This window comes from Passer montanus, unplaced genomic scaffold (assembly GCF_014805655.1).
Source record: "Passer montanus isolate IOZ18808 unplaced genomic scaffold, ASM1480565v1 scaffold114, whole genome shotgun sequence".
Taxonomy (NCBI): domain Eukaryota; kingdom Metazoa; phylum Chordata; class Aves; order Passeriformes; family Passeridae; genus Passer; species Passer montanus.
The window spans coordinates 574,607-596,442 of NW_024358058.1; the positions used below are offsets into that span (position 1 = coordinate 574,607).

Consider the following 21,836-nt stretch of genomic DNA (forward strand, 5'->3'; position numbering starts at 1 on the left):
CTAAGAATTGAGCTACCGAGCCAGTTTTCTTCATTCACAAACTGCTAAAAATAGAGGAAAGAAGCAGCAAACTTGTGAAAAGAAGGTGACAAAACTGAAGCAGACTACAACTGTCTCTGAAAGTGTACCTTGAGGCCTGCTGGGTGTACATCCTGTTTGACATGACTGAGTAGGAGAGGTTGACACTTTCCTTGCGGGACAAAATGCTGTGTGAGGTTTTTGATTTCACATATATTCATCATGATTTTTAACTTTTTTACAACATTATTTTTCAACAATGCTTGATCAAGCTGTTGAATTTATGCCATGCTGATTTATTTTGTGCATAAACATGTTAGTCTGATTTTTCAAATACACATTTGTGGCCTTTCATCTAGGGTTTTGTATTAGTTGGGCTTTTTTTTTTTTTTTTCTGTGTGCAAATACTATTTTCAGTGTCTTTCATGTAGGGTTTTGTATTAGTCGGGCTTTTTTTTTTTTCTGTGTGCAAATACTATTTTCAATGCTACAGATGATGACACATTTAGATTATTTGCATTTTGTGAATTCCTGAAAATGTTACTTTGCTTTTATTTATGAAATCATACATTAAGATTCAAAATCTAAATTAAATCTTCATTTCCAGTGAGATCAGGTTTTGTTCTTCCCATTCTTACTTTAAGCAGGGGCAGATAAAAGAAAAAAACCCCAAATGCAAGTATTATTTATGCCTGGAAAGTGCCCATGACAACACAGGCAGGTGATTGACTGGCAGCAGGAAGGGGTGATAATCTTCAAGAGAACATACCTGAGTGCACAATGGACTCTAAAAAATCTGCTATAAGAAACAATTTGTTAAACGATTGCTATTTCCCATAAGCTTTAAAATTAAGACATTTCCGTCGTGGTGACAAACCCTGTCATGTATGTGAATGAATTGTGCTCCAGTTAAACTGTGCTCTGTTAAATTCTCTCCAGTTAAATTTCTCAGGGTTTTCAGCTGGCTCTTTCTAGAGCCCTTTGCAGATTCAATGGATGTTGCATTTCCTTCTTGTCTTGAATTGCTGTGTAAGGTGGCTGGGAGCTTTTAAAGTCACTGTTACTCAGTAGGGTGGCAACATTTTATTAAGGAATAAGTATGTACACCTTGAGAAAATACATCCTGGTGAGAAATTCCTGCTGTCACTGTCATGATTAGTTATCCTGAGGGATGTGCTTTGTGTCTCAGATTGGAAACGGTGAAGGTTAAAATATCCAACTTCCCTGTAAGCTCTGAGTGCAGCTGCAATGGGTTTGTGTTTAGTATTCAGACAGCAATGCCAGAATCCTACACTCAGATAAAAGATGTGACAGGAGGTGGGGAAAAAACTTCTCCTCTTGCACTCGGCCATCACACTGCAGCAGGTGAGTGATGGGAAAACGCCAGGAAAGAACAGAAATATCCATGGAGACCCCCGAAAACTCCATCTCAGTGACAGAGGTGATAGATTCAGCTCTTGGTGTGCATTTGAGGTAGAATTTCTTGTATGACTACTGCAGTTAAGAAGATTACCAGGCAGCTCTAAAATCCTGCGTGCACTCGGTTGTCTGAGAACATTAACATTTTTAGAAAAGAGCTCTGAAATCAGCTCTTCATTCTCCTGACGTTCATCCTAAGGAAGCTCTGCCACCAAGGTCAAGTTGAAGAGTTGATTTGTTGAGGGTGTGTGCATTTTGGTGATAAAAGATCAAATATAATTTCTTACTTGGCTATTTATGTAATCAAAATTCCCACAAAAGTGGATACATTCCCACTAGTTTGACAACCTGTGACAAAGGAGCCTAGTAATTAATTTCAAAATGCTGCAAACCCCAAGGCAGAGTCCCAAGAATGGGCAAATGTCCAGAGAAGCAGCAAGGTTTGGTAAAAGGGAAAGCATGTTTGTCTGGTTTTTTACTTCTAACGTGTCACTTTAATCCTCTCCAAAGACAATGGGACTTTTTGTAAACAAGGATTTAAAAGAAGGATTCAGGGAGAGCTCAGAGTCCCTTCCAGTGCCTAAAGGGGCTCCAGGAGAGCTGGAGAAGAAGTTTAGACAAGAGCCTGGAGGGACAGGACAGGGAAGGGTTTCCCACTGCCAGAGGGCAGGGCTGGATGGGATATTGGGCAGGAATTGTTCCCTGTGGTGATGGGGAGGCACAGGGGTGTGGGGTGAGGGTGGGCAGGCCCTGGCTTGGGGTGCCCAGAGCAGCTGTGGCTGCCCCTGGATCCCTGGCAGTGCCCAAGGCCAGGCTGGGCAGGGCTGGGAGGTGTCCCTGCCCACAGATGTAGAATAAGATGAGCTTTAAGATCCCTTCCAACCCAAATCATTCCGGGATTCTGTGATTCTATGGATTTTTCAGAACTGTATTTCCAGCCCCAGGCACTCCCACTTGACTTCTACAAAGCTCATGTTGCTTTTCAGAACACTCACAGTTGTTATTTATAGAAAAGCTTTTATAGGGAAGTCTCAGATGCTGTAACTGTGGGCTCATTCCAGAGAATCTAAAGCTCAGTTGATCAGCCTTTCACATTTTCTTACTTCAGGTAAAGCAAGATTTCAGAATTATTTAAATAGTTTTTAAGCATGTTTTTAATTGTTTGCCTGCTGATGTTTGCTGTTAAAAACCTGACTGCAATGTATTAATTTTTGTGATGGGTTTCCTTTCTCATCTCCTGCACTGACAGATGAATCTGGACTGCAAGATCCCTGTTAGGAAGGTAAGCTGGATGCTTTAGAGACTGTAAACTCCCAGGAACTCTTTACTGTAGAAGAAGAAATTCTTCTCTGTGAGGGTGGGCAGGCCCTGGCTTGGGGTGCCCAGAGCAGCTGTGGCTGCCCCTGGATCCCTGGCAGTGCCCAAGGCCAGGCTGGACAGGGCTGGGAGCAGCCTGGGACAGTGGGAGGTGTCCCTGCCATGGCAGGGGTGGAATGGGATGGGTTTTAAGGTCCCTTCCAACCCAAACCATTCTGGGATTCAGTGACTCTGTAATGAAATGATGCACAGGTAGAGAAGTGCAGTTAATACTAGTTTGCTGAATGTCCCTGACAGTGGGATACTGAAGATTCCCTCTGCAATTAACACTTTTAAACTACTGAGAGATGTGGACTATATTTAATTTATTATTATACTTCTATCATTAATAACACCAGAAACTGTGTTGATGTTGCTCAGATTTAAAGGGAAGGAATTCATCAAAGTGAGAGGAGCATAGAACCATAGAAAATCCTGAGCTGTAAGGGACCCCCAGGGATGCTCAGGGCAGCCCCTGTCCCTGCACAGCCACCCCAACAGCCCCACCCTGAGCAGCCCTGGCAGCGCTGTCCAAACGCTCCTGGAGCTCTGGCAGCCTTGGGGCCGGGACCATTCCCTGGGCAGCCTGGGCAGTGCCAGCACCCTCGGGGGCAAGAGCCTTGCCCTGAGCTCCATGCCAAGCCCTGACAGGAGGGTCCTGGTTCATTTGGTTCTCCACACTGACAGTGAGAGGCTGGGATGTCCCACCAAAGGAGAGTCCTCCTGTCTGTAAATGAAATGCTTCATGTGCTCAGTGGTTCTACGTGCCATTGACTCCTCTGACCCATTTTTTTTATTGCCTATGTGGAAAACCAAAGAATTTATTGTAGCACATAAAATTGTGCAGTGCATGACTCAAGCCCTCTCCCATCCTGTTTGCTCAGTTCTTCTTGGTTTGATATGCAGCAGGAAAGGTCATTTACATGTAATTACTTTTTTTTTCATTAACAGTTGCAATTTTCTTGACTGCAATGAGAGCATTGGCTTTCTTGATCAATATCAAATAAGCAAACATTAAAATCCTACAGTTGCTCATGTTAAATATGATGAAAGGGAATTCAGTTTGAGATTAAGTTAAAATTGCAGTAGCCAGTCTTGCCTGAAACCTCTGTGACTCGGGGCAGAAAGTTGATGAGGAAGGCTTCAGCTTGAACACCAGATTCTTGGTTTCATATTTTCAAAGGCACTGGCTACTGTAGCTTTAGGTGAGGTTTTGCAACATAAGCTTAATTTCTGTGTATGGTGTAATGGTGGTAATGAACTTCTAAATAACTTAGAATTCCATCTTCCATAGTGTGTGGGAAGAACTGCAGATTTCTGTGTATTTCCTCCATACAGCTGCTTTCATTTCAGTTGGGTCACCATTTTATCTCCTCCTTCTCCTGGCATGGTTTAAAAGCGATGGTTTTGAGGGGAAAAAAAACATAATCAGGGCACCTGAAATCTTAAAGGAATACATTTGATGCACAAAGTAAAAAGAAGAGCAGAGGGCGAAGGAGGTGGAAGATTTACAAACAAGAAATGCTGCATAGTAATGATATTGCATGTATGAAATAATGCTCATATGATTGCAATTTTTACCTGTAATAAGTCCTGAGTTAGTCTGATATCTTGTACAACCCCTGACGGGACAGTGGAGCCAGCTGGGGTCACTTTGCCAGGTAACAGATTACAGGACAAGAAGGTAAACAGCCTCAAATTGCAGCAGGGGAGGTCTGGGTTGGATATAGGGAAAAACCTCATAGAAATGTGGTCAGGCACTGTCACAGCTGCTCCGGGCAGTGGTGGAGTCACCACGCCTGGAACTGTGCCTGGGGCACTTGGGGACATGGGTTAGTGGTGAGCATGGAGGTGGTGCTGGGCTGATGGCTGGACTTGGTGATCCTGGAGGTCTTTTCCACCTTAATGATTCTGTGATTCCATAACCATTACAGAAATTGCAGCGTTGTGTAAGAGTTGAGTTGCCTGTAGCAACAGTTCCTTTCCTTCTGTTATGTTTCCTTCCCTCCCACTCCTTGCTCTAGAAGAAACTCTTCCCACAGCAAAACATATAGAGAGATATAATAAAGAAAAAAAAAAAAGAAATAAATCCCACACACACTCTGGTATCATGTGTATCCTTTAAACATTTTGTCACTTTAGATTTCTGCCCTCTGGCCTGAAGTGCCTGAAGCTGCCAGGTTTTGCTGTGTGGGTTTGGGGTTTTCTCCCCACCCTTTGGAGCAGGGGTCCTGGGCTCCAGGGGCTGTTTGGGAGCTGGTTGTACAGCGAGGTGCAGACATGGAGACGCTTCCTTCTCAGTGGTTTGGAACAAAGCTGACCAAGCTGTAACACAGCATGGTGCTGTCATAGTGGTACCTGGAAAAAGAGTGCAATGGAGAGAACCAGAGCTGTTACTTGGGTTGTTGGATGTGACACCAGCAGACAGCAAGAGAATTGCCACAGGCTTCAGCTTCATGTATTTGTTGAAGGCTGGGAGAGCTGGGGGTGTTCAGCCTGGGGAAGGGAAGGAAAGGCTCTGGGGAGAGCTCAGAGCCCCTGGCAGGGCCTGAAGGGGCTCCAGGAGAGCTGCAGAGGGACTGGGGACAAGGCCTGCAGGGACAGGAGCCAGGGAATGGCTGCCAGTGGCAGAGGGCAGGGCTGGATGGGAAGGAATTCTGGGCTCCCAGGTTGCCCAGAGCATCTGTGGCTGTCCCATCCCTGGCAGTGCTCAAGGAAGGCCAGGTTGGATGGGACTTGGAGCAATGTGGTCTGGTGGAAGGTGTCCCTGCCCATGGCAGGGGGTGGCACTGGATCTTTAAGGGTCCCTCCCAACCAAAACCATTGTGGAATACTGTGATTCTTAATCTAAAGTTCAATTTCAAACTGGATGGGACTTGGAGCAATGAGGTCTGGTGGAAGGTGTCCCTGCCCATGGCAGGGGGTGGCACTGGATCTTTAAGGGTCCCTCCCAACCAAAACCATTGTGGAATACTGTGATTCTTAATTTAAAGTTCAATTTCAAATCACTCTTCACATTCCTTCAGGCTTTTTGGAGTATTTTGAATGGCTTTTTAGAACTCAGTGAAAAACATTTTTTCTGCATTGTTTATTGTGAAAGGAGGCTGTTTTTTCTTAGAGTACATTTCTGGGGGGGTGTAAAGAAGGTTCTGTTTAGATATTCTAAACCTATTCATAAGCCATACAAAAATGTACTGGAGAGGGATGTATTTCAAAGCTTCCATAGATGTTTACATAGATGAATTGTTTTGTAGAATCAGAATCCCAGAATGGCTGGGCTGGAAGGGACCTTAAAGCTCATCCAGCTCCACTGCCTGGACAGGGCTGTTCCACTGTCCCAGGCTGCTCCAAGCCCCATCCAACATGACCTTGGGATCCAGGGGAAGCCACAGCTGCTCTGGGCACCCTGTGCTAGGGTCTCAACACCCTCATAACCAGAAATATTTTTTCCTAATATCTCATCAAAAATCGCTCTTGTTCAGTCTAAAGCCTTTCCCCCTTGTCCCATCACTACATGGCCACTGTATGAACTAACCCAGAGCAGCAGGTCCTGAGCTCTGCTGGAGCTGGGGCTGTCCCCCTGTACACTCAGTGCTGCCATAACCTCATGCCTTGATTGTGATCTTTTTTACCATCCAGTTATCATCCTCTGTTAGTGGTAAGCCAGAAAGATTAGGAAGGGTTAAAATATCCTGAGCACTTTCTATCCTGATCTAAGTCAGATCAAAAGAGGATGAAAAGGTTCATCTGCTGCAAAAATATTTCCTCATTAGAAATTAGGAAGTAAAACCATCGGATCCTGCTACAAGTGCTGCTAGTAAATGGGAGCCAAGTTGTGATGCCAGATACTAAAGATTTGAACTGATGGAGCAGTCCCCACTCAGGGCAAGGGGCACAGACGGCTGAAAAAAACAACCACATGTGGGACAAGTCTCTGTGTGCTGCCTACAACCCACCAGCATGGACACTGCAGCCAAGGCCTGGTGTGTCCCCATAAAACAGCTGCCCTGACATGGGGGCTGGGTGTCACCAACTCGCGAGTTCAGCTGCAGCTGAGCATCTTCCCTTGTCCCTTGAGCATGCCCAGGCTCTGCTTTCCTGCTGGGGCAGAGGTTTGGGCATTGTTATTTGCTCTGCACAGGTTTAGGGAAAATTCTCTGTCAGCACCGCTGCATGGGGCTGCTGGGGACAGAGGGGAACCCCTCCTGGAGGCAGCAGTCTGGCTCCTGGTGATGCAGAGAGACAGATGCAGCTGTACAAGAGTGCCTGAACCAGTGCTGGACACAGCCCCTCGCAGAAGAGTGAGCTTAAGACATCACCTAAAGCTTATTCAGGGGGAAAGAGCCTTTCAAATTATCCTCTCTGCAAATAAACCAACAATCACCTGCAGAGCTGCCTCCAACTCTGTGGCCCCAATACCAGAAGGAGGACGTGGAGCTGCTGCAGCCAGGCCAGAGGAGGCCACGGAGATGCTGCCAGGGCTGGAGCCCCTCTGCTCTGAGCCAGGCTGGCAGAGCTGGGGCTGCTCCCCTGGACAAGAGAAGGCTCCAGGCAGAGCTCAGAGCCCCTGGCAGGGCCTGAAGGGGCTCCAGGAGAGCTGCAGAGGGACTGGGGACAAGGCCTGCAGGGACAGGAGCCAGGGAATGGCTGCCAGTGCCACAGGGCAGGGCTGGATGGGAGATTGGGCAGGAATTGTTCCCTGGCAGGGTGGGCAGGCCCTGGCTTGGGGTGCCCAGAGCAGCTGTGGCTGCCCCTGGATCCCTGGCAGTGCCCAAGGCCAGGCTAGGCAGGGCTGGGAGCAGCCTGGGACACTGGGAGGTGTCCCACCATGGCAGGGGTGGCACTGGGTGGGATTTAAGATCTCTTCCAAACCAGCTCTGGGATTCTGGAATTCTGTGCAGTCTCACCCTTGGAGCACCAGAGCTGCTTCCCCGGGCAGCAGTGCAGGTGCTGCAGGTGGGCAGAGGTGGCACTGAAGTTTCTCTGACAGGATTTGCACCACCTTGACCCTTCTATTGTGTAAAACTTTTTTTTAATCAACCAGGAAGCAAATTAAAAAAGTTGGCTGTGCAGGAATTAGGCCTTTTGGCTGATAGTTTGGGAAGCATCTGTCTCCATTGCCTGCAAATTAGTCTTCCACAGGAGAGTAATCAGATGTTTAATGCAGCCACAAATGAAATCACCCATCATTAACTATTCAAACCAAGAGGTCTGGCAAGGACTGGCCCAACAAATCCCCCTGGACTGAGGGCAGGGGGAGCTGGGAATGGGGCTGGTGCCACTATTTTGGGATGGGGGCAATGGAGCCTCCTGCCCACGAGGCTCCACCTGCCTGGAAAGCCTCTGCAGGGAATGGCTCTGATGAACCAAGGCCCAGCTGGGATATTTGGAGCAAAACCAGAGATAAGAGCCAGAAAAGCACAGCTTTGTGAGGGATCAGGGGTGGTGAGGTGAGGACTCAGGACCTGCTGCTCTCCCAGGAATTGGCTTCCAGTTTGCTAAGGCAGCATCTCCCCAAGGCCATGGGCTCTGCTGCCCCTCACCTCAGGGCTGGCCATGGGAATCGCTCTGGGGAGGCAGCACTGGCCTCATCCTCCTCATCCTCCTGCTCCTCACAGCCCCCTGCCCATCCATCACAGCATCCTGGAGCTCCAGGAGGCCCCACAGCACCCAGAGGTGATGGAGGGACACGTGGGCCAGGGAACGTGCTGGGGGAGCCAGACCCTGCAGTGGCCCCAGCTGGGCCAGCAGCATTGAGGTGAGGGACACACCGGTGGCTTGGGGCTGAGAAAAGCTCAAAGGGCCTTTCCCCTGGTTTTGGTCTCTCCAAACTCCTGGCCAGTGAATTCCTGGGATAAAAACCAATGCAGGTGTTGAACTCACCATGAGCCACGGCAAAGGGGGAGGTGCAGATGTTGCCAGCTGGGGCAGCCCCAGCCCAGGAGCTGTGTGCATCCCCCCAAACCAGGATTTTTAGGATATTCTCCACACACCTTTTCTCACTCATGATGGGAACACATAATTTCATGTATTTCTGTGGGTTCTTTCACACCGTTCACCCACAGGTGCCTCTGGCCCACAGCACCTCTTTGGGCTGGAAGTAGCTGTGGCTGCCCCTGGATCCCTGGCAGTGCCCAAGGCCAGGCTGGACAGGGCTGGCAGCAGCCTGGGACAGTGGGAGGTGTCCCTGCCATGGCAGGGTTTTAGAAAGGGATCTTATTCAAGGTCTCTTCCAACACCAATCATTCTGCGCTTCTGTGATTCTGTATTTCTGGGTGGAAAGATGAACCTTTGCTATGATAAAGCATGTTTTAACTGAGTGACGTTCCCTTTAAATGCTGGAGATTGAATGTCAAAGACATGTCTGCTTTTATGACTTATTGCCCTTTTCTGGTTCCCTTTTTGAAGGTTTGAAATGCGGGGCAGACTCCTCAGGCTGGAAGGTACATTTCTGGTGAATCCCAAGTCAAGAGGACTGAAAGGGGTTGAGTTGCCAAAAGAGAGCCTGTGGGTCTGGGACTGCTAATGCCCAGATCCTGCTGAGGTGACAGGAGGTGTGTTTTTTGTACAAAATGTGTACTCTTCCTGATGAATATTGTTGCCCATCTCTGCACCTCTAAACTCTGCTCCTTTGGATAACTTGGATTTTGCCAGGAATGGCACTGCTCAGTAATTTGTTCTGTAGGATGTTGAGCCTTGCTCTCCCTGGCCCAAATGCAGAATGCCAGGAGGAAAACTGGCGAGTAGCCAAAGCCTCAGTCTAGAACGTGAGACAAAGGTTCCCATCCTCTTCCCATTTACTCAGTGACTTGGGAAGGGCTGCACAGTCCCGGTGTTTTGGCTCTGTAGCTTTGGGAGGTCCAGCAGTACCCACCGAGCCGGGCGCTGCCTTTGCTGCAGCGGAGAAGGGAGAGGGCAGTGCTGAAGTTCCGTGAGTTAAAGGTCAGGCTCTGGCTGGGTGGCATGGCCCAGGATGGAAAGGGGACACCAGCTCAGGCAGAAGCACGTGGGAATCTCTGCTGGCTGTGCAGCAGGACGGGGAAAACCCATTTATTATGTCTGAGGGAGTGGCTCCCTGTGTGTGACGCCGAGTCCTTTGGCCGTGGTCATGTCCGTAACAACAGCCGGATGTGGCAAAACCCAAAACCACAAAACATTGCTGTTTGTCACGGGGAGCCTGGTGCAGATCCTGGGAGTGCAGCACAGAGCTGTAAGGATGAACTCACGTGTTTGTTCTCCAGCCTGAACAGGTTTCTAAGGATCCATCCCTACAAATACAGGGAATAATGCAAGCAGTGCTCCTGGGGAAACAGTCTGGCTTGAATGGCTTTGGAAAGTTATTTGTGTATGGAAAAATATAACCAGGACCTGAAAGTATCTGCTAATTTGGATTAGTTTTCTTCTACACTGCCTTTGCCCTTGAATTGCCAATGTTTTCTGAAGGCTTAAAACACCATTTTATTTTTTTTTAAAGTACACGCCAAAAGATCCCAAGATCCCTGAATGAATCTGGTGCTTGGCTACAACCACATTTTCTTCTTTTTCACCATTTTGCTCAGAATATTGGAAATGCTGAACATTAGTGCAGAACTGGTGTCTGGTTTTGTGGCCAGGATGACGAACTGCGGAGGTGGTTATTCCTTCCCCACTCTGTGGATGCTGCAGGATACAGATAAGCTGCTTCTCTTGACAGCAGTACTCATTTAAAGGTTTCTGTGCCATTGCCTGTCCCAACCCGTGGTGCCTCTGGATTGTCACCCCCAGAGGAGTAGTGAAGAGTGGCCGTGCTCCTGGATCAACCTACTCCGAGGCTGACAGAGTCGATGTTGAGGCAAAATTACACCGGGAACGCCTGGGCCCAGCTCCTCCTCCCCTGGGACTCAGTCCCCCTGGAGAGCTGTTGCCACCAGAGGCACTCCATTGTCCCTGCTCTGGCCAGGCCAGCAGTGGTGACAGCAGCTGTCCCTGTTTGCCGGGGTACTGATTCCCCACAGAGTCACAGGGGGAGGATCTGGTGAGCTCCAGTTCCCTTCCAGGGAGGGTGTGTGACTGTGCCCTCAAAGGGCAGAAGTTGCTCTCAGTGTTGTCAAATAATGAGTCATTTCTGATGGAGTTTGAGGGCGCAGGCGGCGCCAGCGCAGGGACCGCCCGGGCACTGCATCACAGCCCCAGAGCAGAGAAATCAGGAACTCGGGCCCGGCTCTGCCTGGGAGCTGCTCTTGGACGCAGTGCTCGGCTCTGTGCAGGGCAGAGACTCCCAGGAGCTCAGGGATCCAAGTCCAGGCCCAGCTGTGAGCTTCTCTGACATCGCCGGCCCCGGCCCCACATGGGCAGCGCGGAGAGGTAAGAGCCAGCTCCGGGCGCGCTGAGGGCCGGCGAGGCCACCCCGCTGCTGTCCCCTCGGGCAGCAGGGACGGCTGGGCACGGTGCTGAGCGCGGTGGGCAGTGGGGATGCCCCGTGTCCCCCGCTTTCCAGCAGAGGAGCTGCCCTGTGCCCGAGGGGCCCCGGTGCCGCCGGGGGTTGCTCTGGAGGGGAGAGCGCGGCGCGGCTCCATCGAGCCGGGCTCCCTCTGTCACAGGCCTCAGCCCCGGCACCGCCCTGCCCGGGTAACTGTGCACTGGGAGCAAGCTTGAGCTCTCCTGTCCGGGGTTAGGACTGCTCTACCAACCCCCACCATGTTTTTGTGCTTCTCATCCTCACTGCAATTACTCAGGTTTAGCAATTCATAAAAGTACAGAACAGCCCCAAAGCAAAGGGGGCCAATATCTTCTCTCAGGCTTTCTGCCTGCACACTCTGCTTGTGGGAACATTCATTCCAGTGATGGGAACCTCATGGATCAAACACCTCTAGGAACAAAGAGCTGCCTTAGGACACGGCATGTGAGTGTCACCAGGAGGGAGGTGATTCACTGCTGTCCCTGCTGGTGCCTGGGTGAGGCCCTGGCTGGTGTCCAGGCTCTGCTGGCAGCAGGTGTCCATGTGGGGGTGAGTGTCCATCACCCTGAGCCCAGGGCCAGCTGGGCAGAGGAGAAGCTCTTCCCTTTAGTACTCGAGTGGAGGATCTGTCCCTCCCCAGCACCAACTGCTGTCTGCACACAGGGGGCAGGACTGGCCAAACAGTCACTGTTTTTCACCCAAAATGTCTCTCCTGGAGCAGCAGAAAATAAAGGAGAGTTGGCAGAGGTGTGGAGCAGACCCTGTTCTGAAGCTCTGTGCTCATGAGGTCCTCACCATCCTGGAAGTGATCTGAGCTGCACGCAGTCACGGCAGCCTCTGGCTGTGCTGCTGGGGAACAGCACACAGCGGCTGCCTGTGCAGCCCCAACTTCTCCAGGACACATGTGTGCCATGGATGGGCTGCAAGGCGAGGGGATGGCTTCTGCTACAGACAAAACTGCTGCCTTCCAGTACTAACCTTGTAGCAGCTGCAGTTCTCCCTGTTTTGTTGTGGATATGGGCTGGCAGGATCCAGACAGTCCTTAGGTCCACACTGCCAGAGAGGAGTTTACAGCAGTGATGCAGAGCAGTGATTGTGACTCACCTTCCAAAGGAGCAAAGTCATCTCTGCTCCAAGGAGCTCATCCCACAGCGTGGGCAGCAGGGCAGGGGGGGATTCTGCCCCTCTGCCCCTGTGCTCAGCTCAGACCCCCCTGCAGAGCTGCCCCAGCCCCGGAACAGCAGCAGGAGGACGTGGAGCTGCTGCAGCCAGGCCAGAGGAGGCCACGGAGATGCTGCCAGGGCTGGAGCCCCTCTGCTCTGAGCCAGGCTGGCAGAGCTGGGGCTGCTCCCCTGGAGCTGGGGCTGCTCCCCTGGACAGAGCTCAGAGCCCCTGGCAGGGCCTGAAGGGGCTCCAGGAGAGCTGCAGAGGGACTGGGGACAAGGCCTGCAGGGACAGGAGCCAGGGAATGGCTGCCAGTGCCACAGGGCAGGGCTGGATGGGAGATTGGGCAGGAATTGTTCCCTGGCAGGGTGGGCAGGCCCTGGCTTGGGGTGCCCAGAGCAGCTGTGGCTGCCCCTGGATCCCTGGCAGTGCCCAAGGCCGGGCTGGACAGGGCTTGGAGCAGCCTGGGACAGTGGAAAGTGTCCCTGCCCATGGCAGGGAGTGGAATTAGATGGGTTTTTAGGTCCCTCTGAAACCATCCCATTCCCTGATTCTATAATCTTCCCAAGGAGGTGACAGTGGTGGTGAAGGAGAAAAAGACCCACGATTTTAAATTGCAAAGCTGTCATATGCATCTCAGCATGACCAGCTGCTGTCAGGGACAGCACAGGGACGTTGTGCAATCATCCCACAGCCAGTGCATGTGACAGTCCCACCTCAGCCCAGCCTCGCCTGTGTCCCCAGTGCCAGGCAGCCCCCGCAGCAGCCCTGCTGCATTCCATGTCAGCAGGGCCATGGCTGGTGCCTCTCGGGGCCCTGGTGACTCGGAGCTCCTGAAAGAGGAGGTGAAACAGCAAGTTCCTGATAAAACCACATTACTCCCACACAGCTGTGGTGCTGGGCTGCTGCTGTGCCAGCAGAGCTGCTGAGAGCTGGGGCCCTTACTTGGTGGCAGAGAGCAGAGTGCTGGTCCTGCTGCCATCCATGTGTGGGACAGGAGTGTCCCCAGGACCCAGCTGGCACAGGCAGAGTTTGCAGCCCTTTCCTCTATCCCGTGGTGCGAGGCTGTGTGAGGGACAGGAGCTGCACTGGCCAGGGGAGTCTGTGGGACAGCAGCCGTGACCTGGGACAAGCCAGCCCAGCCCCGTCCCTCCACAGCCCCTTTGGTTTCTTCTGCAGGTGGCAGCAGGAGAGGACAGGGAGTCCCTGATGCGCTGACGGTTGGCCATGTCTGGGGTGAGCGGGGCTGCACAGGGACACCAGCAATGCCAGCTGGCACCAGGGGACCCTGGTGTGCCCCCAGGACCGAAGTGGGGTGGAGGAGGGCTCATGCCCAGTGCCCCTGGTCCCCAGCCAGGGTTTCAGATGGTCCTTGGGGCTGGCCCTGGTGCCTGGGGGAAGCAGAGGGGTCCAGCTCTCGCTGTCCCTACTGACACTGCTTTTCCTTGCAGAAGCACTGGCCCCCCGGGACGCAGTGTGTCACCAAGCATGACCACAGCAAGCCCAAGCCCCGGGAGCTGGCCTTCCGCAAGGGGGACATGGTCACCATCATCGAGGCCGTGGAGGTGAGACCTGTGGGTGCTCAGGGACACGCTGACTGAGAGGGCATGGCCGGAGTGCGACCCCAGTGCCATCAGCTCAGCTGTCAGAGCCAGCCCCCCCCTTCCCGAGGGATCCGCCCTTCCTTCCCTTGCTCTGAGACCCTCTCGTCCCCAGGGCAAAGGCTGGTACCGCGCCAGGCACAACGAGACGGGGCAGGAGGGGCTGCTGGCAGCCAGCGCACTGCGGGAGCGCGGCGCCATCCGCGCCGACCCCAAACTCAGCCTGATGCCGTGAGTACCGCTGGGGTCACTGGGGGGCCCCGGGGGACCCAGCTGAGCCCCTGGAAGCTGCAACAGCAGATGAGTCCAGCGTGTTCCCCCCATCCATGTTTTGGGAGTGCAGCTGGGGACAGAGCATCCTGTAGCCATGCCCTGGCGATGGAGGGATTTGCTGGGGTCAGAACCTGGCTTTAAGAGCCCCTAATTGTGCCAGCCCAGCTTGGCTGGATCCCGTGGAGAGGGGTTTCACGCAGTAGGGTCTGTGTAGCTTTGGCAGGGCTCTGCTTTCCCCATCTTGCTGCTGCCCCTGGCTCAGCCCCCTGGCTCAGCCCCCCGGCTCAGCCCCCTCTCCAATGCCCCCTCCACAGCTGGTTCCACGGGAAGATCTCAGGGATGGAGGCGGTGCAGGAGCTGCAGCCCCCCGAGGACGGGCTGTTCCTGGTGCGTGAGTCTGTCCGGCACCCCGGTGACTACGTGCTGTGTGTGAGCTTTGGCAAGGAGGTGATCCACTACCGCGTGGTGCACGAGGAGAACACGCTCAGCATCGACAGCCAGCAGTACTTCTCCAACCTCATTGACATGATTGAGGTGAGACACCCGGGCAGAGGGTCCCACCAGTGCCAGAGCAGGGCAAGGACCTCATGGGCTCACACAGAGGCAGGTCCTTGTCCTGTTCTGTGTGGTTTTCATTGGTATTTTACCTGGTGTAATTCTCTATCCCCTTCAAATGCTCATGGTTCCCACTCAGTTTGGGGTGCAGTGGGCAGATCTGGAATACCCTAAGGATGTCTCTGCAATCCAGCTGTGCCAACTGTAGTCACAGTCCCTAGCCAAGGGCCACATTACCCCTATCCCTGCTTATTCAGTGCTTCATATAGCAGGAAGACCCTGGTGGCCTCTGCCTCCCCTGGACTTCGAGGCATTTTGCTGTGTCTCCCGCCACTCAAAGCCCCCTCTCACCTGCTGACCCCACAGGGCTCCCAGGCTGTTGTGTGAGCTCTCACCCTTCCAGTGAGTTTTTCCTGGCGGTCCTTCCCTCACCCTGTCTCCTCTCCAGGGAGTTGCACTCTTGTGTTTTCCTTTTAGACACAACTTTTGGGTGACTCCTTTCCCTTCTCAGCTGTCCTGGCCCCACTTTAAAACTCTGAAGGTTGTCCTGTCCCATCCTATCCCATCCTGTCTGGCTGCATCCTCTCCCATTGCCTCTGCCAGCTGCCCTCAGCTGCTGCAGCACCTGCCAGGGGTTCAACCACACCAGTAGCACCCCACATCCCCTGTGGTCCATTGTGGTGTTCCTCTGGCCATGCTCAGAGGGGAGCAAGGCTGAGACATGGGCTGTCCTCGAGAGTGTCAATGGTGCAGTCTCATGAAGCATCCCAAAGCCATTCCTTGGACACTCCGACCCCGAGGGTAAGATCTGGCATCACCTCCACCTGTTCATCCCTTGACAGCATTACATGAAGGAGCAGGGAGCCATCTGCACCAAGCTGGTGAAGCCCAAACCAAAATCTGGGATGAAGTCAGCTGAGGAGGAGTTGGCCAAAGGTAGGGGATGATGGGAGAGGGCTGTGGTCTGCATTTTAGGGACAAGGCCCCACTGGTGGCCCCTGCTAACCTGCCCTTGTGCCCATGCCCAGCTGGCTGGTTGCTGAACCTGAAGCACCTCACACTGGGAGACCGCATTGGGCAAGGCGAGTTTGGAGGTAGGTGAGAGGATGGGGCTGGAGGTTCCCCAGTGCAGCTTCCCCAGATGGCACTGCCTGATCCCCCTCCCCATCTCATGGCATGGGGAGCTCAGCCTGGGGTACAGGAGGGTGGGTGTGGGGCTTGTCCTGACTCTCCCATGCTCTCCCAGATGTCCTGCAGGGCGAGTACTTGGGGCAGAGGGTGGCTGTGAAGAACATCAAGTGTGATGTGACTGCCCAGGCCTTCCTTGCTGAAACAGCTGCCATGACGTGAGTGCTCCATGCAGGCGTGGCCCAACCCTGCCTGTGGCCCGGGATGAGCAGGCACCTCCTTACTCAGATCCCCTCCATTCCAGGAAGGTCCGGCACAAAAACCTGGTGTGTTTGCTGGGAGTGATCCTGCACAATGGCCTCTACATTGTCATGGAGTTCATGAGCAAGGTGAGAGTACCTGGCTGCTCCTCAGTCAGTGTGACCCATCACCACTTAGATTTGGGAACAATATCTCTGTCTAGGGGCTGAGTCATCATAGATGCCAGGCACTGCAGCACCTGCAGAAGGCAAAGTCTCCTGGCAGCCCCATCCTGTTGGTCCTGACTCATTTTATCCTCCTCTGTCAGGGCAACCTGGTGAACTTCCTGCGCACGCGGGGCCGGGCGCTCGTCCCGACCCAGCAACTCCTCCTGTTTGCTCTGTAAGTTCTCCTCCTCCGGCGGGCTGGGATCAGGGCCCTGCACGTCCCTGTGCAGCCCCAGGGAACTCTCGGTGACACGGCTCTGTCTCATTCGGTTGTGGCAGGGATGTGGCTCAAGGCATGGACTACCTTGAGTCCAAGAAGTTGGTGCACCGGGACCTGGCTGCCCGCAACATCCTCATCTCCGAGGAGAACGTGGCCAAAGTGAGCGACTTCGGCTTGGCCCGGGTCAACCCCAAGGGTGCAGATGCCACATTGCTTCCTGTGAAGTGGACGGCACCAGAGGCCCTGAAACACAATGTGAGGGACAGTGAGAGGGACAGGGCTGGTCAGGGGGTCCTTCCAAAGCATCTCACGCCCTTGGGTTGCCCCTGCTTGTTCCCATTCCCACTGACCCATCCCTGCCCCACAGTGGCCTCTGGCACAGTCAGCCCTGCATCTCCCAAAATTTTGCCTCTGTCCTGAGCAGGCACGCAGTGGGAATTGGGGCAGGATGGTGGGACTGGGGGGTGTTCACACCCTGGGGACCTGAGGGGGGGCAGGGGGCAGTCACTGTCCTCTGTCTTGCCCTTGGGAAGCAACGGGGACCCAGCACAGCACTCAGCTGGCTTCAGCCTCCCCTCTCCTGCCACCACAGAAATTCTCCTCCAAGTCAGACGTGTGGAGCTACGGGATCCTCCTGTGGGAAACCTTTTCCTTTGGACGGGCACCCTACCCTAAGCTGGTGAGCTCTGTGCCAGGTTACACCCCAGTGGCACTGGTGGGACAGGGACATCCCACTGCTGCCTGAGCAGAGCAGGGAAGGGGGTTGCCAGCTGGCTTCTCCATCCCGGCAGGCCCTGAAGGAGGTGACGGAGCTGCTGGAGCAGGGGTACCGCATGGACCCCCCCGAGGGCTGCCCACCCACCATCTATGCCCTGATGAAGAGCTGCTGGGAGCTGGAGCCAGGCAAGCGCCCATCCTTCAAGAAACTCACAGAGAAGCTGCAGAAGGAGCTGAAGCACCTGAGGGACATTTAACCCCCATCCTGCTACCAGGACACAGGACCTGAAGTCCCTAGACCCTCCAGCGTTGGGAGTGGCAGCAGGGGGCAGGAACAGGAAGGGCTGTGGTGCTGCTCTCTCCCTGTGGAGATGGAGCAGCAGCCTCCCTCCATCTCAGCATGGTCCTTCTACCCACCACACAGCCCAGAGAAGGTTGCCATGGGATTGATGTCCCCTGGCCCACCAGAGTGGGGAGCACAGACCCCAAGGGAGCCAAGCCCACACCCCCTGTGCTCAGCCCCAGGAGCAGATGCTGCGTGTGGGGTCCCTTCAAGCTGTGACTCCCAGTGATGGGAGACAGGACTGGACATCTCCACTCACTGGAGGATGAGACCCCACCCTGACTCAGCCCTGCCCCAGTGCCCAGCCCCACACGGGGATGCTGGCACAGCCAGCTAAACCACATGGATTTGGGCTTTTTGATTAAACCAAAGAAATTCGTTCAACAGCATCTTTAAGCCTCTGGGGTGAAATCAGGCCTATGTCTCACTTGGGGCCTGACAAAGCCCTGTGAAAGGCTTGGGGGGGGCCAGGAGCTCTGGCCCTTGGAACCCCCCATGCCATCCAGCCCCTCTCCCACTGGGGCTCTGTGCAGCAGGGGATTATGCTTTAATCAGAGCCTGTATGGGAATTGCTTTCATATAGATTACGGGCACGGGGCGCATCCAGGCTGGGGAGCCCCGGCCCCGCAGGCTGCCCAGCAATCTCAGAATCGTGGAGCGGGGATTAGCGGGGGCGCGGGGCTGCCGCGGGTGGGTGTGCACCGCCACCGCCTCATCTGCTGCCAGTCCTTTGACCCTCGACTGGGTTTTTCGGCTAATCCTCTTGTGTCTCCTCTGTGCTGACTTCCTGCACCCCCAATCTCCCTGAGTGCAAGGTTCTGGGTGCCCACGGCATGGTTTTCTCCCCAGGGCTTGCCCCAGCCCCATGGGTGCTGACCCAATTTTGGACCCATGTAATGGAGGGTGTGCAGCCTGACCCAGTGTGTGCTGCAGTTTGATGACTCCTTCCACCTCCCTGTCACTGTGATGAGCAGCACCTGCTGTCCCCCCGCACTGCCACTGTCCCCTGCAAGCACCCTTGGGTGCAGCGAAGGGAAGGTCCTTCCACCCTGGCTGTGCCCTCCCCTCCTAATGCCTTAATCCGCCCCTGATCCGCGGTGCCCCTGGGGCTGGGCCCACTGACCTTGCAGGCTCTGGGACCCGGTGGGCACCTTGGGGCAGGAGCTGCCACCACCACCCACCATGGCCTCCTTCTTCACAGCCGCCCTGAAGAGCTTCCAGGGGGGCAAGGACGAGTCCCCCAAGGGGGCCCCCAAGGATGACAAGGCAGCTGCGCTGCCCAGCAGCATGGCCCGCGAGGAGTTTGAGGAGTACCAGCGGCAGCTGCTGGAGGAGAAGTAAGGCTTTGCTGGGCTGAGCGGGTCACTAGGGTCCCCCAGCACTCCAGAATCAGGATCCCACCTGCTGTGGGCTTTCCCCAGGGTGGCACAGGACAGGGACAGGGAGGCAGCTGGGGCAAGAGACAGTGCAGAGCAGGTGCCCTTCAGCGTGTCTTCCCCACAGCATAGCAGGTCCATGGAGGTCCTGGCACAGGGCTGTGACAGCACTTTTGTGCACCACAGGTGACAAGGGGAGTCCCTAGGTGTCAGAGTCCCAGGGTGGTTCCAGCCCAGCACCCTTGGAGCCAAGGGATGGGGGTCAGCATGGGATTGGATTCAGGTCCCACCTCCCAAGGACTGGGCGCTGTGGGAAGCCAGCAGCTCAGCACCAGGGAGATGAGAGGCTGCAGGAAAGCGAGTGCCTGCAATGGGCGCCTTCATCAACCACCTCTGAATCTGGGTGCAGAGGTGGGTGGACAGGATGTGGCTCCTGCTCCCAGATCCCCACTCTAACCTTCTTGTGGGTCTCAGACCTTCTCCCTCCTGCCCTAGGCCTGCTGTGCAGGAGGAGCAGGGTGATTAGGGTCGGGTGGTCCTGGGGAGCTCAGTGAGGGGGGGTGATGGTGTGGCACCTGCTGCAGGATCGAGCGGGACAAGGCGTTTGCACAGAGGAAGGCAGAACGGGCCACGGTGCGGATGCACCTGCGGGACAAGTACCACCTGGCCCAGGTAAGAACCAGCCTGTCTGCACACCCGGGGGCTTCCCCTTGACCCTGCATCGACCGGGACAGCCTCAGGCCCGCGGCTGCCGCGCTCCCCTGGGCTGGAGGGATTCCTGAAGAGGGCAGCAGACGGCCACTGTCTCCGCCTTACTATCTGCTGCCCACTGTCCATCCGGCGTCCGAGTCTGGCACTGGACAGTCCTGGAATCCCGCCGTGTCCGCAGCCCCCTGGGACTGGCTGTTCTCTGTCCGCGTCCCCCTCTCCGCCCTGGCAGGCACCGCGTCTGTCCCCCCCCGACACCCTCTGCCACCCGCGTTTAGGACGAGCGGGACGACGCCCAGGTGCACGTGGCCGGAGGGGCGGTGGAGCTGCCGCAGGACCTGGCAGCCATGGTGCACAGCGAGGAGGAGGAGGAGGATGGCAGCGCCGGGGCCTTCGCCTTCCTGGCGAGGCTGCGGCAGGTGGAGCTGCCGGCGCTGCGGGACCGCGCTCTGGGCGGCGCGGAGCAGGTCAGGGAGAAGTGCGCCCTGATGTAGCACCGCTGCAGGTGACAAAGGCAGCCCCTGTCCCCGGGAGCCACGGGATGCGGCGGCTCTGGGTGCCTTCACTTGGGGTGCGGGTCCCAATACACGTTAGGCGTGGGTTTTCTTCCCCAAAACCATTCCCAGAGTGTGCAGGGGTGCAGAATGCCTGGGTCCCCTCCAGCCGCTATGGTCAGGTCCCTGTCGTGGTGCTCCTGGTGTGAGCCCCCACATGGGGCAGGTCCCTGACACCACTACCCTCCTCACCAGCCCTGGCACCCTGCACCATTTGGCTGAATAAATACAGCATTTACAGCATTTGCCGGCACCATTCTGGTCGTCCTGCCACATCCCGCAGCCACACAGTCCCTGTCCTGGTTGGTGAGGGGACATGATGACAGCGCTGGAGCCGGGCTGCCCCATGTCCCCTGAGCCACCAACCAGCTTGGCCACTGGGTCCGTCCCCCTCTTTCGCAGCGGCCCTCACTGGGACGCGGGGATCCCCCTGGCTACCCCTTGGGGACGGCACCGGGAGCGGGTGTGGAGCATTTACTCCCGTGTCGAGCATCCCCTCGGTGCGGGCAGCAGGGGCATCCCTTTGGCCGGGCCAGGCTGCCCGGCTGCCTCTTGCCCCGCCAGGGACTCTGTCCTGGGCACTCGGCAGCAGCGCTGGCTTAAATGCCGCCTCGCCGGAAGGCCGGGGGCTGCTGAGATCACTAATTCCTGCCTATTTTAGCGAGGTCTAATCTTCCTGAGTCGCCTGTCCCCGAGGACTAAGCTCGCTGAACCCGTGTAAAATGTACAGGGCCCGGCGCTGGCCCCAGCGGCACCTCCCGCCGGAGCCGGGGCCGCCGGGAATCACGCTGTGTGTGCATGAAAGGAAGGACGCGCTGAGCCGCCTCCATCCTCCCCACGCCGCTGCCATCTGCTCCGGAAAGGCTGCGGGGCCGGCCCTGGCCGGGCTGCCCACGGCCGCGCTGGCCGGGCTCGAGGGGGCGGCCGGACCCAGCGCAGCTGGGCTGGGAGCTGTCCCCGAGCTGTCCCCGAGCTGCCACCGGAGCACTGAGCCGCGCTGAGGAGCCGGAGCGCACGGATGGGGGGACCCTGGAGCGCGAGGTGCCCGGTTCCCCCGGAACCCCTCCGGTACCAGCGCCGCGGCTGGTGGCTGCCGGAGCATCCCAGGGAGCGTGAGACAGGCCGGGCCTGGCACCGGGATGTTTGATGGCCCCACTGTCCCCGCTGACTTCATCATCCCTGCTGTCTCTACCATCATTCTCATCCCCGCTCACCAGCTTTTCTTCAGAACTCAGGAAATCTCCCTTCGGGCACAAACCCCACCTGTGGGGTGGGACCGCCTGTGCCACGCCAGTCCCTCGCCAGGATCTGACAGGGTGTTAGCAGCCGTGGCACCCAGCACAACGCTGATCCCACCCCACATCGCCACCAAGTGCCAGCTGCTGGGATGGTGGCACTGAGGTCCCCAACGAGCTCTGCCACCACCACCTCCGTCCTCCATCGCCGTTCCACATCAGGGTCCCATCCTGCTCTGATGGGCAGCCCTCTCCCAGTGTTCCC

General features: G+C 55.4%; 2 protein-coding genes across 3 annotated transcripts; both read left to right on the top strand.

Moving 5' to 3' along the window:
- Nucleotides 1–2,455: 2,455 nt before the first annotated feature.
- Nucleotides 2,456–18,087, top strand: MATK (megakaryocyte-associated tyrosine kinase). 2 transcript variants are annotated; one of them, XM_039696810.1, is made up of 13 exons: nt 2,456–2,545; nt 2,687–2,719; nt 13,846–13,959; nt 14,111–14,226; nt 14,583–14,802; nt 15,666–15,759; nt 15,852–15,917; nt 16,070–16,169; nt 16,256–16,340; nt 16,520–16,593; nt 16,698–16,893; nt 17,231–17,317; nt 17,430–18,087. In XM_039696810.1, exons 2-13 carry the CDS (start codon nt 2,687–2,689, stop codon nt 17,610–17,612), a joined length of 1,368 nt encoding a protein of 455 aa, XP_039552744.1. In that variant the 5' UTR covers nt 2,456–2,545; the 3' UTR covers nt 17,613–18,087. The 2 variants fall into 2 exon arrangements, with proteins under 2 accessions (XP_039552744.1, XP_039552745.1); XM_039696811.1 differs by lacking the exons at nt 2,456–2,545; nt 2,687–2,719 and adding exons at nt 8,975–11,136; nt 13,574–13,630.
- A 92-nt stretch (nt 18,088–18,179) lies between these two features.
- On the top strand, nt 18,180–20,570 carry LOC120496401 (complexin-3-like). The gene is made up of 3 exons (XM_039696812.1): nt 18,180–19,035; nt 19,659–19,746; nt 20,061–20,570. Exons 1-3 carry the CDS (start codon nt 18,881–18,883, stop codon nt 20,274–20,276), a joined length of 459 nt encoding a protein of 152 aa, XP_039552746.1. The 5' UTR covers nt 18,180–18,880; the 3' UTR covers nt 20,277–20,570.
- The last annotated feature ends 1,266 nt before the right edge of the window (nt 20,571–21,836 follow it).

What these genes read in the sequence shown, in the direction of transcription:
- MATK (XM_039696810.1), top strand. Translation starts at nt 2,687, where the DNA reads ATGAATCTGGACTGCAAGATCCCTGTTAGGAAG. An exon ending in CCATCATCGAGGCCGTGGAG is followed by an intron (nt 13,960 to 14,110) that starts GTGAGACCTGTG and finishes TCTCGTCCCCAG; the next exon opens with GGCAAAGGCTGGTACCGCGC. An exon ending in GGGCACCCTACCCTAAGCTG is followed by an intron (nt 17,318 to 17,429) that starts GTGAGCTCTGTG and finishes CCATCCCGGCAG; the next exon opens with GCCCTGAAGGAGGTGACGGA.
- LOC120496401 (XM_039696812.1), top strand. Translation starts at nt 18,881, where the DNA reads ATGGCCTCCTTCTTCACAGCCGCCCTGAAGAGCTTCCAGGGGGGCAAG. An exon ending in CGGCAGCTGCTGGAGGAGAA is followed by an intron (nt 19,036 to 19,658) that starts GTAAGGCTTTGC and finishes CACCTGCTGCAG; the next exon opens with GATCGAGCGGGACAAGGCGT. An exon ending in ACAAGTACCACCTGGCCCAG is followed by an intron (nt 19,747 to 20,060) that starts GTAAGAACCAGC and finishes ACCCGCGTTTAG; the next exon opens with GACGAGCGGGACGACGCCCA.